Source organism: Delphinus delphis, chromosome 5 (genome assembly GCF_949987515.2).
Source record: "Delphinus delphis chromosome 5, mDelDel1.2, whole genome shotgun sequence".
In the NCBI taxonomy this organism is placed as follows: Eukaryota; Metazoa; Chordata; class Mammalia; order Artiodactyla; family Delphinidae; genus Delphinus; species Delphinus delphis.
In genome coordinates, this window is record NC_082687.1 from 73,439,299 (window position 1) to 73,454,944 (window position 15,646).

At 39.0% G+C, this 15,646-nt stretch overlaps 1 protein-coding gene across 1 annotated transcript in view; it reads right to left on the reverse strand.

Moving 5' to 3' along the window:
• SLC30A9 (solute carrier family 30 member 9) overlaps positions 1 to 13,725 on the reverse strand; it is a 75,396-nt gene extending 61,671 nt beyond the window's left edge. Inside the window, exons 1-2 of the mRNA XM_060012633.1 lie at positions 13,468 to 13,725; positions 2,246 to 2,398 (exon numbers count right to left, since the gene is read on the reverse strand). Of these exons, the coding sequence (XP_059868616.1) occupies positions 2,246 to 2,398; positions 13,468 to 13,579 (265 nt within the window). The 5' untranslated portion in view covers positions 13,580 to 13,725. The remainder of the gene's footprint in view (positions 1 to 2,245; positions 2,399 to 13,467) is intronic.
• Between the last annotated feature and the right edge of the window lie 1,921 nt (positions 13,726 to 15,646).

Genomic DNA, 15,646 nt, shown 5'->3' on the forward strand with positions numbered 1-15,646 from the left:
ACACTTCTCAGTTTAAAAACAGATAGGGCATCATGAATGAGAGCAAGAAATGGAGGAAAAAGATAATACAGTAAGAACCAAAAGATTTCAGAGAGCAGAATTTTCAGTCCCAGATTATAAAATAGCTATGTTTAATATGCCTAATAACAAAGAAGTCTGAAAACATAAGCAAGGCGCAAGAGACCAACCAAGCAAGATGAAAAATAGAAGTAATTTCTAGAAATGAAAAATATAATCATTAAAATTAAAAACCCAACAGATGTACCAACCAGCAGATTAGAGGCAACTAAAGAGGGAATTAGTGAACTAGGTAGGCCTAAGGAAATAACCCAGGATCTAGGCCAGAAATATAAAGAAATACAAAGTATGTCAGAGAGGTTTAGAGACATGGAAAATAAAGCAAGAAGATCCAAAATATTTCTAACTAGAGTTCCAAAAGAAGATAAAAGAGAAATGAGAGGGGGTAATACATACTTCAAGGGACAGTGACAGAGAATCGTAGAATTCCAGAATTGTATTGATAGAAAAATGCCAATTCTCAGATCCAGGAAGCCCAACAAATCTCAGGAAGGGTAAATGCAAAGAAATACACACCCAGTCACTTCATAGTAAAACTGCAGTTTACACCAAAGAAAAAGACTTTCAAAATACAGTTAATCAAATTTAAAAAGCAGACAAACAGAAAAGACATGGAAACAAAGGCAAAATATCTGACTTCTCAACAGCAACAGTGAAAGCCAAAAGACAGTGGAATAAGATATTAAAATGTGCGTTTACCATGAAAGATCCTCACCTAAAGGAATTTCTATAGGATGTATTCCACATCAGACAGAAAGAGCAGAGAAATAAGAAAAGATGGTTAACAAAGATTTTAGATAAATTTGAACAAATAGCAATGTTTATTTTACAGAAGGAAAAGAGAGCAGAATAGACACAAAATACTAGCAAACAAATCACATGTGAGTTTGGAGGGGGTGACCAGAGTTAAAACATTCTAAGTTCTTTGTATTTTTCAGAAGGAAAGTAAACTTTTCAATTACCTTTAGACTTTAGTACAGACATAAAGTATATAACTCCCAAGCAAGTGTGTGTTGTTTCTGTGTATGAGGGAGAGGGGATAATGGAATGAGAAAAAAAAGGTTTTTTTAGAAGGCAAAAAAGGAATTAAAAAAAAAAAATAAACGCACAGGGAAGCACATGATACAATGGGCAGAAATATGTCCAAACATATCGATTATTACAGTAAATGTAAACAGACTAAATTTTCAGTTAAAAGACAAAGATTATCAAATTAGGACAAAAAAAGGTTAAAGCCAAAGGACAGGAAAAATTACACCATTTGCCATTTCATTGGCAAATACCAATGAAATCTGGTGAAGATATCACTAAAAAAAAAAAAAAAAGAGTTGTTACATAACAATAAAAGGTCTAATTCATCAGTGTTATGTAACAATTCTACATGTGTATGCATCTAACAACATAGCTTCAAAACACATAATGCAAAATTTTAGGTAAAACTAAAAGAAAGTACAACTTTACTTGATTCAGTGTGCAACAGGGAACAGTATTTGAAAAGCTTCCAAATGTCACTAAATTCTGCCATTCTAAAAGAAAAAAAGTTTTTTAATTTCAAACAAACTAATAATAAGGATTTTTATACCCAATAAAACTATGGCTTAAATTCCTACTTTAAGAAGAAAGGTTCAAAATTAATGAGCAAAATAGCTAACTGATATGCTAGTTTAAAAATGAATAACACAGTAAATACAAAGGAAGCAGAAAAGAGAATATATTTAAGGTAAGAGTGGAAATTAATGAAATAAGAGACAAACATATGATATAGATTCAAAGTAAAAAAAATTACTTGGAAAAATAATAAAACAGACAAAGTTTTGGCAAAATTAATCAAGAAAATAAGACAAACACCACTAGGAATTGAAAAAAGGGTGTAACTACATATGCTGCTACAAGTATACAGAGAGTACCATAAACTTCATGCCAATAAATTAAAAGTTTAGTTGAAGTGGATAAATTGCTAGAAAAAAACAGAACTTACCAAAATTTAGTCAAAAAGAAATAGAAAAATTAAAAGAAATTAAGTTAGCAGTTTAATGACTCCTCACCAAGAAAACACTAGTCCAGATGGTTTTACATGTAAGTTCTGTCAAACATTCAAGGAACAAATAATCTTATGCAAACTATCCCAGTATACAGAAGAAAACTATTTTAAAAGATTTATACATACCTGCTTCATCAAATGATGGTACTTTTTCCATTTTGTGAGTTTGTGATCCCTGTCCTTCTTTCTGAACATTTGTGGAATACGACTTTACTTGATTCAGTGTGCAACAGGGAACAATATTTGAAAAGCTCCCAAATGTCACTAAATTCTGCCATTCTAAAAGAAAAAAATTTTAATTTCAAACAAATTTCAAATAAGGATTTTTATACCCAATAAAACATACCTATGATAAGAGAATAATTTTACAGAATAACAGTAAAACTTTCATCCTGTTAAATATCCAAATGCACAATGCTAAGCCACCCTTTCCATGGAGGTGTTTCATTGAGCCCTAGGTATACAGGGTCTATATTTTGTAAAGGAAAAGAAAATATTTTTCCCCTAATTTGCAAATTTATTTATATGGTAACTTTTAAAATTATATAAAATCAAAATATTTGTATTATTCAGCTGTTCTGAAAGGTCTCTGGCATTTAAAAGATATTCTTTATTTTGTATGCTGGTTGCATGATTAAAAAAATGGCATAATGTACTTTTCAGAATAAGAACTCTGAGAAGGGGAAGGTCAGGAGGGTGTCCTACTCAAAACTACCCTGCATCTTCCTTCTGCTAGATGGAGACTGAGTCATCTTTCATTTCACAATCAATATGTGAATTATATTAATCAGTCATTCATACTGTCACTGATGTTTTTAAATCAGATAATTAGATCAACATTTGGTGAGATTTCTCGGTATTTGGGAATTCTAATTGAGGGAAGAATAGAAGACTAATTATAAAGCAGTTTAGCTGTTGCATCTGGGTTGACTGTGAGCTTTAGAGGGCTGAAATACAGAAGGAAAATATATTCCACATTTGCATCAAAGTGGTAGAAAAGTAAATCTATCTGTCTCTACTCTCATGTGACCCTCTTGCTTTTATTTTTTGATGCTGTGTACTTAAAACTCAAAAATCTTGTTTAGGTATAATTTATATATTTTCTAAAGTTTTAGGTGAAATAATGAAATTATATCATTAGAAACAGTCAAGTTTCTCCAAGAGTGGAGGGTTAAGCACTTAAGAGTTGAAACTTTTCTGGGGCTTCCCTGGTGGCGCAGTGGTTGGGAATCCACCTGCCAATGCAGGGGACATGGGTTCGAGCCCTGGTCCGGGAAGATCCCACATGCCACGGAGCAACTAAGCCCGTGAGCCACAACTACTGGGCCCATGTGCTGCAACTACTGAAGCCCATGCGCCTAGAGCCCGTGCTCCGCAACAAGAGAAGCCACTGCAATGAGAAGCCCACACACCGCAACAAAGACCCAACACAGCCAAAAATAAATAAATGAATAAATTTATAAAAAAAACAAACAACAAAAAAAAAACCCACAACATAAAAAAAAAAGTTGAAACTTTTCTAACTGCTTAATAATGATCTTCCCAAAATGTTAATTCATGTATGTGCATGTGTAGATTGCCTGCCAAAATCAAGAAAAATAAATTTTTTAATGGCTCAGAGAATTCATCAGGAACAACAATTATTGTGAACACTGAAGATAATCTGAAAAGCATGAGGACATAAGGCAGCATAAGTATTCACTCAAATTTCAGGCTTAGAACTTGTTTTCTTCAAAAACTTTCTGATGCCAACTTACTCTTTCATTTATTTGGTAAATATTTGTTGAAGGCCAAGTATGTTTTTTTTGTTTTTGTTGTTTTTAATAAATTTATTTATTTTTGGCTGTGTTGGGTCTTCCTTGCTGCGTGCAGGCTTTCTCTAGTTGCGGCGAGCGGGGGCCAGTCTTTGTTGCAGTGCACGGGCTTTTCATTGCAGTGGCTTCTCTTCTTGAGGAGCACGAGCTCTAGGCACGTGGGCTTCAGTAGTTGTGGCACATGGGCTCAGCAGCTGTGGCTCGCAGGCTCTAGAGTGCAGGCTCAGTAGTTGCGGTGCACAGGCTTACTTGCTCCACGGCATGTGGGATCTTCCAGAACCAGGGATCAAACCCGTGTCCCCTGATTGGCAGGCAGATTCTTAACCACTGTGCCACCAGGGAAGTCCCCCAGCATGTTTTTTTGATCATTTGCCTCTACTTATTAAAGGCTGAGTAAAGTGAATATAACAATGTATCTTCTTGCACGTTAAAATATGTAGCTTCCCTGGTGGCGCAGTGGTTGAGAGTCCGTCTGCCGATGCAGGGGGACACGGGTTCGTGCCCCGGTCTGGAAAGATCCCACATGCCGCGGAGTCGCTGGGCCCGTGAGCCATGGCCGCTGAGCCTGCGCGTCTGGAACCTGTGCTCCGCAACGGGAGAGGCCACAACAGTGAGAGGCCTGCGTACCACAAAAAATAAATAAATAAATAAAAATATGTAACCTACCAACAAAATTAGTGAAGAAAGGGTTAAAGCAAATTCTCCTAAGAAACCCACCCTCCAGGAGAGCATCTTCTTCACCACAGCCACTGGTGTTCCGACTTGTCAGCCCTATTCAAAATATCTTTTGTGATTATTACCTAACAAAAACACTATGACACCAACATTTTTTTTACCCACTGATGAAACACTTCTATAGAGACTCTGCTAAGGTGTTTAAAGAGGGATTACTACAGTCTAAAAATCCTTCCTCAGAAGAGGACAATGTTTTCGTGACTTGATCCTAGATCTTTTTCAAGGTTCTCCTTAATTTTTAAAACGTTATTACAGAAAATTTCAATTATATGCAAAGGTAGAAAAAAACAGTACAATAAACGTACACATACTCATTACTTCAACAATTATCAACTCATGGCCAACCTTGTTTCACCTCTGCCTGCACCTGCATCTCCCCACCTACATATTAATTTGATGTAAATCTCAGACATAAAATAATTTCATTCATAAATATTTCAGTATGCATTCTAAGAGATAAGAACTTTTTAAAACATAGCCATACCACCATTGCAAGTAAAAAAAAAATCCTTAATATCATCAAATATCCTCAATTTCCAATTTCCACTATTACAAGTCATAATTTTTGTGTATGTGAACAGATCTTAATTTGGTCCACATACTACAATTGAATGAGATGTCTTTTAAGTCTCTTTTCTACAGGATATGTGTTTTAGAGCAATTTTTATATTGAAGAAACCAGCTGCTTGTACTAAATTTTTGTCCTGTTTTCCAGTCTGAATTTTACTGATTTAATTCCCATGGTGTTGTTTAACCTGTACTTCTATGTGTTCTATAAATCGATGGATATAAAGGCTTTATCCAAATTCAGGTTCCTTTTTATTAGGACAACACTACTTGATAAGTGGTGATGTGTTCTTTAACCAGGAGCCACATAATATTTGGTTATCTCTATTTGTGATAGTGTCTGCTGTTGTTCAATGCCTAGAATCATTTATTCCTCAGGTGGTTACAAAATGGTGATATTATAGTTTTATCCTTCATTTTTTAGTCAGAATACTTCTACAAAGAGAAAATTCCCTTCATGTATTTGGTTATCCAGCAGTATAGTTCATATAAGAAAGTCAGGCTGTATGCTTAATTTTTTCCCTTTATTTACCAGTTCTCAGAATAATGAGTTCACTACCTACCATCCTGCAATAGTGACACAATAATTTGCATGTGTATGTATCACTATGATTCCATAGATTTAAACATTATTTGATGTATATCAATCCATTTTAGTCATTATCCTGATTTATGTCCAAACTGTCCATCCCGTTTTGGGCCAGTAGGGGTCTCTTCAAATTGACTCCTGTGTCCTTTTTGTTTTTGGCCTCTCCCCGCGGCTTGTGGGATCTTAGTTCCCTGACCAGGGATCGAACCCTTAACTTCAACAGTGAAAGCACAGAGTCCTAACCACTGGACCACCAGGGAATTCCCAACTCCTGTGTCCTTTGACACTATCTTAGTAATCTTGATAGCTTCCTTGCTCACCGTTTCAAAAAGTAATTACTTTTTAACTTTAGAAGAATTTTAGGTATCAGCTTTAATTTTTTTTTTTTTTTTTTTTGCGGCATGTGGGCCTCTCACTGCTGTGGCCTCTCCCGCCGCGGAGCACAGGCTCCAGGCGCAGGCTCAGCGGCCAAGACCCACGGGCCCAGCCGCTCCGCGGCATGCGAGATCCTCCCAGACGGGGGCACGAACCCGTGTCCCCCGCATCAGCAGGCGGACTCCCAACCACTGCGCCACCAGGGAAGCCGCTAGGTATCAGCTTTAAAAGTACACATTTGCCATGAACACAAGATTGAAAATTACACAGAAATTGCATAATGTTTCTACCTTTAACATTTTATATTCTAAAAAATACACAAGACCACATTTGATTCAATAAAACAGAATACCTAACACACAGCAGTAGAAACTCAACCATTTGTTGAATAAATTACTGAATTTGTTAATTAATTCTAGAAGGCAGAAAGACAGTAAAAAAAAGTAACCACCATTCATACCCTTTCTTCAAGGTGACTTCTAAAATAAGCTATGTTATGGTTAGATTAGTCTTTAGTTTGGTGCTCACTACTCTATGGGCCTGGACAAGGAACTTCTCATTGCTGCATATACAAGGCTGTTCGTCGAGACTGCAGAGCTACTGGTATCTTATCAGTCTAGTCGAAACAATCACTTTTCTCTGCTTTTATTTTACTGTTACTGCCTCTGCAACTCCTAATAACATTGCTACTGATCACCCTTTGTCCTCTCTCCAATCTTGTTTGTCACCTACCACTTACTCTGGCTTTTGGAGGAAATTTAGCCTTTTCATACTACAACAATACAAAATACAAACAATACAAAAACAATACAAATAGAACAATACAAAAAACTCTTTTTCTCCCACGCAAACTGACAATTCTGTCTACTGTGTATGTTGCTTCTGCAATAATAATAACTAAAAACAAACAAAAAGATTTCTTAACGGTTTGAAATGTTTTGCTTCAGGCTAATTTCAGGACCAGAGACAAACCTGCACCTAAGTCGTCGTCTTTTTTTTTTTTTTTTTTTTGCGGTACGCGGGCCTCTCCCGCTGCGGAGCATGCGCAGGCTCAGCGGCCATGGCTCACGGGCCTAGCCACTCCGCGGCATGTGGGATCTTCCCGGACCGGGGCACGAACCCGTGTCCCCTGCATCGGCAGGCGGACTCTCAACCACTGCGCCATCAGGGGAGCCCCAGTCTCTTTTCTTAAGAGACCATTGCAGGGACTTCCCTGGTGGTCCAGTGGTTAAGACTCCGTGCTCCGGATGCAGGGGAACCAGATTCGACCCCCGGTCAGGGAACTAGATCCCGCATGCCACAACTAAAGATCCCGGAGGCAGCAATGAAGACCCTGCAGCACGCAACTAATACCCAGCACAGCCAAATAAATAAATATTTTTTTAAAAAGACCATTGCAGATTGATGGACCTAGAAATTATCATACCAAGTGAAGTCAGACAGAGAAAGACAAATATCATATGATATCACTTATATGTGGAATCTAAAAAATGATACAAATAAACTTATTTACAAAACAGAAACAGACTCACAAATATAGAAAACATACTTATGGTTACCAAAGGGGAAAAGAGGGGAGGGATAAATTAGGAACTTGAGATTAACATATATACACTACTAAACATAAAACAGATAAACAACAAGGACCTACTGTATAGCACAGGGAACTATATTCAATACCTTGTAATAACCTACCATGGAAAAGAATCTAAAAAAGAATATATATATATGTATATTCTGAAAAATATACATTCTGAAAAAGAATATACGTGTGTGTGTATAACTGAGTCATGATGTTGCATTAAAAAAAGCAGGAGACAAACTAATACAGCTTGGTTTCAACTATTCAAAAATGCTACTGGTGAAATATCTGGATTATGCATAATTTTTACTCTATACCTTATACTTTTCTGTATGTTCCCCAAATGCCTAAAATTTTAAATTAAAAATACATCCATTGTTAAATTACTTCAAATATTATACTGCTAATAGTAACACACTGACTATCTTTAGTTTACTTTTATGCTTTCAGCTAACAAAAAATGCAGGAAAATCCCTCTTATGTCTAATCATCTGGCAAGCACAAGTGTGACCTAGACCAGGTGGCTCAACCTTCAGGACTATCGCTGATGTGATTTTTCACCAGAACAGAGTAAGCAATAGGGAATCCTTTTCTTTTTTTTTTTTTTTTGGAGTATGTAAAGAATATACAACTTCCTGCACTGCATCTTGGCACACCAACTCTGCTGCCTTAATTCTTGTAAATATTTGCTTAGGAAAAGGGGGAAAAATATCAAATACATTAAGGATTTGCCAAGTGCCACTGTACTAAATGCTTTACCTGTATTATCACACTATAATTTATATCCCAAAACATACCTCAAAGCCATCTACATCTCTCCATCTCCATTGCTAAGTACCATGGCCCAACCACAATCCTGTTTGCGTAGGTAACTCTAATTAATAGCCCCCAGTGATCTCCTTATTTACACTCTTCCCTTTCCAATCCATTCTCTACACAGTAGTCAGAATGATATTTTTTAAACACTTGCTTTTTTTTTTTAAACCTACAACCCAAAAGGCTATGATGCCTCCCCAATCTCCTTTCACACACCCCTCCCGCCCTTCCAACCACACTCCAGCCACAGCACGTTTCCTCCTGCGCCTGAATACAAGTCTAGTCTCTAGGGTTTCTATTTGCTCTGCCTGGATTGCTCTTTGCCCCAGATGTTCACTTGGCTTGCTCATTTTCATTTTTCATGCCTTGGCTCAGTTTCCACCTCCTCAGGAAAGCTGGAGTCCCAGGCCAGCACAGCTAATGAAATGGCCCCTGCTGGCTACCTTCTAGCCCATCACTCTGCTTATTTCCTTTATAGCATTTAGATATGTTTTCTCATTCCTCATTTCCAAAAAAGGTGGAAACTGTGTCTGTCTTGTTCAGTACTGCACCACCAGCAACTACAACCTCCTTCCTGAATGATCCTCACTCACAAAAACCCTATGAAGCACATACTGTGGTTAACCTCATTTTACAGGTAACCCTATTATTAACCTGAACTACACAGAATCATGCTGTCAGCCTGCCAAAATGGTCTTTTATAACTGTCAATGTTCCTATTAGTTATTTAAGGGGTTAAATTCCCACTCTACTTTTCATATGGTAATACTAGCAGATTGCAGACAGAAATTTAAAAATACAAAGGTCAATTTCTATATTTATATTTAAAAACTATACTTTTATCAATCTCGGACTTAAGCAAAAGCACATATCTGTTGATTTGGCATGTAGTCCTTAAAGGAGCATCTTCCCATCTCAAATCATTGTCAAATGAGGCAAGACATAAATACGTGAACAAATAAAATAAGTGCTTATGCAAAGCCAAAAGAACTTTTTTAAAAAAGGGCATATTTACTAGAGAAACTAAGTAATATTTTTATTATTTAGAAGTATATGTTTGTGTAGATCATTTGAAAAACATTAAAGTTAATTAAAAAAATTTTCTAGAGAAAGTCACTGGTAATATCATAGTATATATTCTTACTACATTTTTTCTAGTTTCAAGAGCATTTTCCCACGTCACTAAATATTCTTCTAAATTATGATTTAAAAAAAAAAATGTTTGCATCTATCACCAGCCCTTAATAACTGTACCAGGGCTTCCCTGGTGGCGCAGTGGTTAAGCATCCACCTGCCAATGCAGGGGACACGGGTTCGAGCCCTGGTCTGGGAAGATCCCACATGCCGCGGAGCAACTAAGCCCGTGCGCCACAACTACTGAGCCTGCGCTCTACAGCCTGTGAGCCGCAACTACTGAGTCCGTGTGTCTAGAGCCCGTGCTCCACAAGAGAAGCCACTGCAATGAGAAGCCAGCACACCACAACGAAGAGTAGCCCCCACTCACCGCAACAAGAGAAAGCCTGCACACAGCAACGAAGACCCAACCAGTCAAAAATAAATTTATAAAAATAAAATAAAAAATAATTGTACCATAACATTTCCTATTCTTCATAACTGTAAACGTTACCTATTTACCACTATTAATAATAAACTTGTGCACAGATTTTAATATGTATCTGATTATTTCTTGAAAGCAAATCCCTTTAAATAGAATTGTTGGGTGAGAAGGCATATACCTTTAAAGTTCTTTTTTTTTTTTTTTTTTGCGGTACGCGGGCCTCTCACTGTTGTGGCCTCTCCCGTTGTGGAGCACAGGCTCCGGACGCGCAGGCCCAGCGGCCATGGCTCACAGGCCCAGCCGCTCCGCGGCATGTGGGATCTTCCCAGACCGGGGCACGAACCCGTGTCCCCTGCATCGGCAGGCGGACTCTCAACCACTGCGCCACCAGGGAAGCCCCCATAAAGTTTTTTTTTTTTTAAGTAAGGTTTTATTTATTTATTACTTATTTATCTTTTGGCTGCACTGGGTCTTCATTGCTGCACGCGGGCTTTCTCTAGTTGCAGCGAGTGGGAGCTACTCTTCGTTGCGGTGTGTGGCTTATTGCGGAGGCTTCTCTTGTTGCAGAGCATGGGCTCTAGGTATGCGGAATTCAGTAGTTGTGGCTCGCTGGCTCTAGAGCGCAGGCTCAGTAGTTGTGGCACACAGGCTTAGTTGCTCCGTGGCATGTGGGATCTTCCTGGACCAGGGCTCTAACCCGTGTCCGCTGCATTGGCAGGCGGATTCTTAACCACTGAACTACCAGGGAAGTCCTAAAGTTATTTTTAATATAAAGAATAACTGACTTCCAAAACACTGTTCAACTAACTATATGTCCCAATCAGTAGTAAGAGAGTTCCTGCCTTCCTGCATCCTCAATATGAAGAATCACTATGAAAAACTTAGCTAATATGAGACAATGAGTAGTAAATCCTTTAGACTTATATTTCTATGCTTATTAGTAAGTATGGAACATTTTTGCATTTTTATTGGCTACTCGAATGACTTTATGAAACCATTCATTTCCTTTGCCCATTTTTCTACTGGAATGTACGTTGGTTTGTAAAAATTCTTTATAAATTAGGGATACTAACTTTATAAGTGTACTGTGCAATACAGTACTCACTGTTTACTGAGCACTTGAAATGTGGAGTCTGAACTAAGTTGTGCTGTAAGTGTAAACTGGACTCCAGAGACGGTAAGAAAAGATAATGTAAAATATCTCAATAATTTTTATATTGATTACGTGTTGAAATATTTTGAATATACTGGATAAAATATATTAATAAAATTAATTTCATCTGTTTTTACTTTCTAAAATATGGCTATCAGACAAAGCAAAATAACATACAGGGTTCACATTATATTTCTTTCTGACAGATCTGCTCTAGAATATTGTCTTGCTTTTTGCCTTTAAATGTTTTCAGTGTTAGTTTGACCCACAGACATTTCTCATTTTTAAGTATACAAATGAAGCAGTTGTTTCCTTCAAGATTTCCTCCTCAACTTATTCTTTATAAGTTTTTCCCAGCCACACAGCAGTTTCAGAAGCATAAACTAAACTTTGACAAAGAAAAATATTTATTTTTAGAATTCTTTCTCAAAAGTTCTGCAAATATTTTCTTCTTACATGCATCCAACTTAGTACTCTTTTTAGTTAGTACTCTTAGTACTCTAAAGAGTACTTAGTACTCTTTTTCTAAATTAGTACTTTTTCTAAATAAATTTTTTAAGCTTTATCATAATTATGGTTGCCCTTTTAAAAATTGTTTCAGTATTTTTGAAACTAAATTTGCACAAACAAGGTTACTTTTTACATCTACTGTTTTTAAGCATGAAAACACATTTTAATTTTTTGGTAATAAACACTGCAAACAACTTTGCAGTCATTCCGACTGGTGAGACAGGTGATTATTATCTGTAGTTCACAGAGGGATGAGACAAAGAGCACATAATTTTCGACTTGACAGCGACAGACAATAATGGATTACAAATTACACTATTTCAACTTCTTTTTACCCACCCTTAAAGGGCAGTTTAGACTAAATTCAACAGTCACTCCACGTTAATTTAAGTGTAAAATGCCGAAATTGCTTGGTCAATAAAAGCAACTAGGCCAGAAAGTTTAACTGGGGATTTTGGAGTACAGTACAACCAGATGAATCATTTTGTTCACAAGAGAATCAGGTACATTTCCATTATAGGAAAAATCCACAGTTACACGTTTTTATCACTACCAAAAAGCACCCAAAATAGTGCTGTTAAAATTAACCCTTCCGAAATCTTAAAAGCCAGTTTTTATATTTATTGCAAATAAAAGGACCATATTCTAAAATAATTGCACAGAATAGGCATTATTTTAGCTTATGTTACTTATAAACTTGAATGACTACGACTTCCAATTTCTACTGCAAGGTCACAAACATGCTACAAGTTTTTTCAAACATAAATTTTGGGTAAATGTTTCTGTAAACACTCTATTCATCCCCAAGACCCTGGGGGATTAGATTAGGGGTGGATTTGGTTCTGTCTCTTCCCTCATTGTTCCTAACAGTTCCCAAGTGTCAAGCAACCTATGGCATGCCAATGACGGCAAAAACGGAGGTAAGCCTAATTAAAACTTGCAAGTTCAAGATTATTTTGTAAATTGTCAATTTAAATTTGAGTCAGAAACGACATCTGAAAAAGAGGGATAAAACCTCCCGACAACCACTTTTTTCTGAGTTCAGCTCCAGTGGACACTTTTTCACCAAAAAGATTGTTCAACCGAACTGGTCTCATTCAACAACTGTAGGATGGTCATACCCCCATCTTAAAGGATGTCTCGTAAATGTTGCGTAGCAACCCCCAAATTCCTCCTTAGAAAATTTAATAACACAGGTTGGGAGTACGAGAAAAGGAACAGGGTAAGAAAATCTATTTGGTCAAAGTGCTCAAAAAAGGTAAGGCTGTGAGCTCAAAAGACCGTGGAACTTTGTGGAGTCAGCAATTTCGCACTGGCTGCGGGGGGAGGCGGGCGGTCACCGCCGGGCACTGTCATGCTCACGTAATGTTTTATCTGAAACGAAGTGGTCCGTTTCATGGATGCGACCCGGCCCGAGAATTGCCCCCAAATGCCCGCGGGGACCGTGGGCGAGACCAGGATCAGGGAGGCCTGTAGGGGCCGCCGCAGGCTGAGCAGGCTGAACTGCAAAGGCGGAGGTCCGACAAGAAGGTTCTGGGGTTGGGAAAGGGCAAGGCGGCATACTTCCGAGGCGAGGCGCCCGGCGCCGAGACCGGCCTTGTCTTCCAGTCCGGCTTCCGCGGAGTCAGAGGCCGGCGCAGGACACTCACCCTGGAGGTCGCTGGAGCCGCAGGCTGCCGCCCTGCAGCGCAGACGGAGCCGGCACAGGGAAGACCAGCTACATCTGTGGGCCGCGGCGGCGGCGGCCAAGCCCGGTAACATCCTGGCGGGGCAAAGGCCCCCACTCGAACACCGCTTGCTACCTCCGCTCCGCCGCCGAAACCAACTAACTCCATAGACCGGACACTACCGAACACCAACGCCTGCGCCGCCGCAGGCGGCCTTAGCGAACTCGGAAATGGTAACATTATTTAATGACCTGGCCGCGGAGGCAGCGGAAATGACGTACACGCAGAGCGCGAATCGCGAGATCTTGCCCCGGAAGAGCTTGGTAGGGCGTGGCTGCGCAGAAAGTTTGGTGTGTTCGCTTTGTCTTAACGCGGTACTGCGTTTGCACCTTGCTTGGATATCTACAAGTTACTTGTTTGCTTCTTAACCGCCAGGAAAGCCTTGGCAGAAGTGACAGCCGTTGAGGGCTCTGCCTTTTTCTTTTTTCTGGGCTCAGATCCTGGGCCATGGTGTTGGAAATGGGAGGTAAGGTGGGAAGGAAGGACAGTGGCCTTCTGAGCCTCTCCCTCTCCAGAGCCTTTGTGGATAATCCCAAGCCTAGGCTAATTTGTCCTCAGTGCCCTCGGGACCTGGAACACAGTACATCACAACAGCGTTGTGTAGCCATTACCGTGAAGGCAAGTACCCACAGAATCAGTTAACTTGCCCTAGTAACGTCTGAACGTCGGATTCCTGTCTGTAATATACAGTACTAAGACTTAAACGTTCAGGATTTGTCTGGGTAAAAGCAGACGTGCAGACATGCAAATAGGAGTCAGTTTGGCCCCAGGGAGAAGGAGACGAGAACAATATTCACCAAGCATTAACTGTGTTGTTTATGTGACATGCTCATTCAGGTCTTAGCTCAAACTGGAATGAGGCCTGCCTTGACCACCCTAGCTATTGTAAGGGAGCAAAATTTGCCACCCCAAAATGGGTTTCTTTGGCAAGAGAATTAATTTAGGCTGATTTTTTTTTTTTTAAGGCCCAAAAGACTCATCACCTTTGACCTTTCCCTTACCTGCCTAAAAGAATATAGAGAACTTGTTCCAAGAAGGGAGCTATCACCATAGATAACTGTAGTACACACTAGGTATATAGACAGGGAGGAACCTAGCAAAGTCGCTTGTTAAAATTCCTCTCTGTCCTCTTGTCTCTGTGGGCGCAGCAAACATTTGTTTACCAAACATTTGCTTTTTTGTCTCCTTACCACTTGCCTTCCTCCCCTTGGAAGCCCCAAACTACTACCCCCAGCATCCTCTTTTTTCTTTAGCTGAAGATGGTATTCACGGTGAGGGTTTGGGCCATTTTGGAGAGTTAGTCAGTTTTCCTGGGTCTCTCCCATGTATACATGTTATTAAACTTTCGTTTGATTTTCTCTTGTTAATCTGTCTCATGTTAATTTAATTCTTAGACCAGCTATTGTAACGGAAGAGCCAATTTTGACTCCATGTTGGATCTGTTTCTTCGACTTTAGCCTTTGCTTTTCGTTGCTTTTGTTATTAAAATCATACATGATGGCCTGCCTCAGGGAACCCTACCCACCTGTGTATGTCCCCGAGCCTGGCCATTCCAGGAGATGTTTTGCAAGACTGATGGCCCTTTTTACTTTACTTTCTTCCCACCTCTCCCTCTCTATTCTGCCTTTTTACTTTACTTCCCTCTCTGACTCTATAAAAGAAGCTTACATCCAGATTACCATAAGGTGGTTATTTTGAGACACAAGTCTGCCATCTTCTCCGTCTGCCAGCTTTCCGAATAAAGTCGTGTTCCTTGCCTCAACGCCTTGTCTCTGATATATTGGCCTGTCGTTTGGTGAGCAGAGAGCGAGCTTGGACTCAGTAACACTAGGACTTAGAAGGGTAGAGGAAAATTTCTTCCTCCCGACGCTATAATAGGCCTGTTTATTATCTACCCTGTTGCCCTGTATACTTTTCTTCAAAATGTCTATAGATATTTGAAATTATATATGTATTTATTTTTTTATTTTCTGTCTCTCAATAAAAAATAAACATCGTGATGCTGGAATCTTGTGTTTTGCACACTGCTGTTTCCAGGGGCTAAAACAGTGCCTGACACAAATAAATTAATCGAATCGAATGCATGATGGTTTGTTTTAAA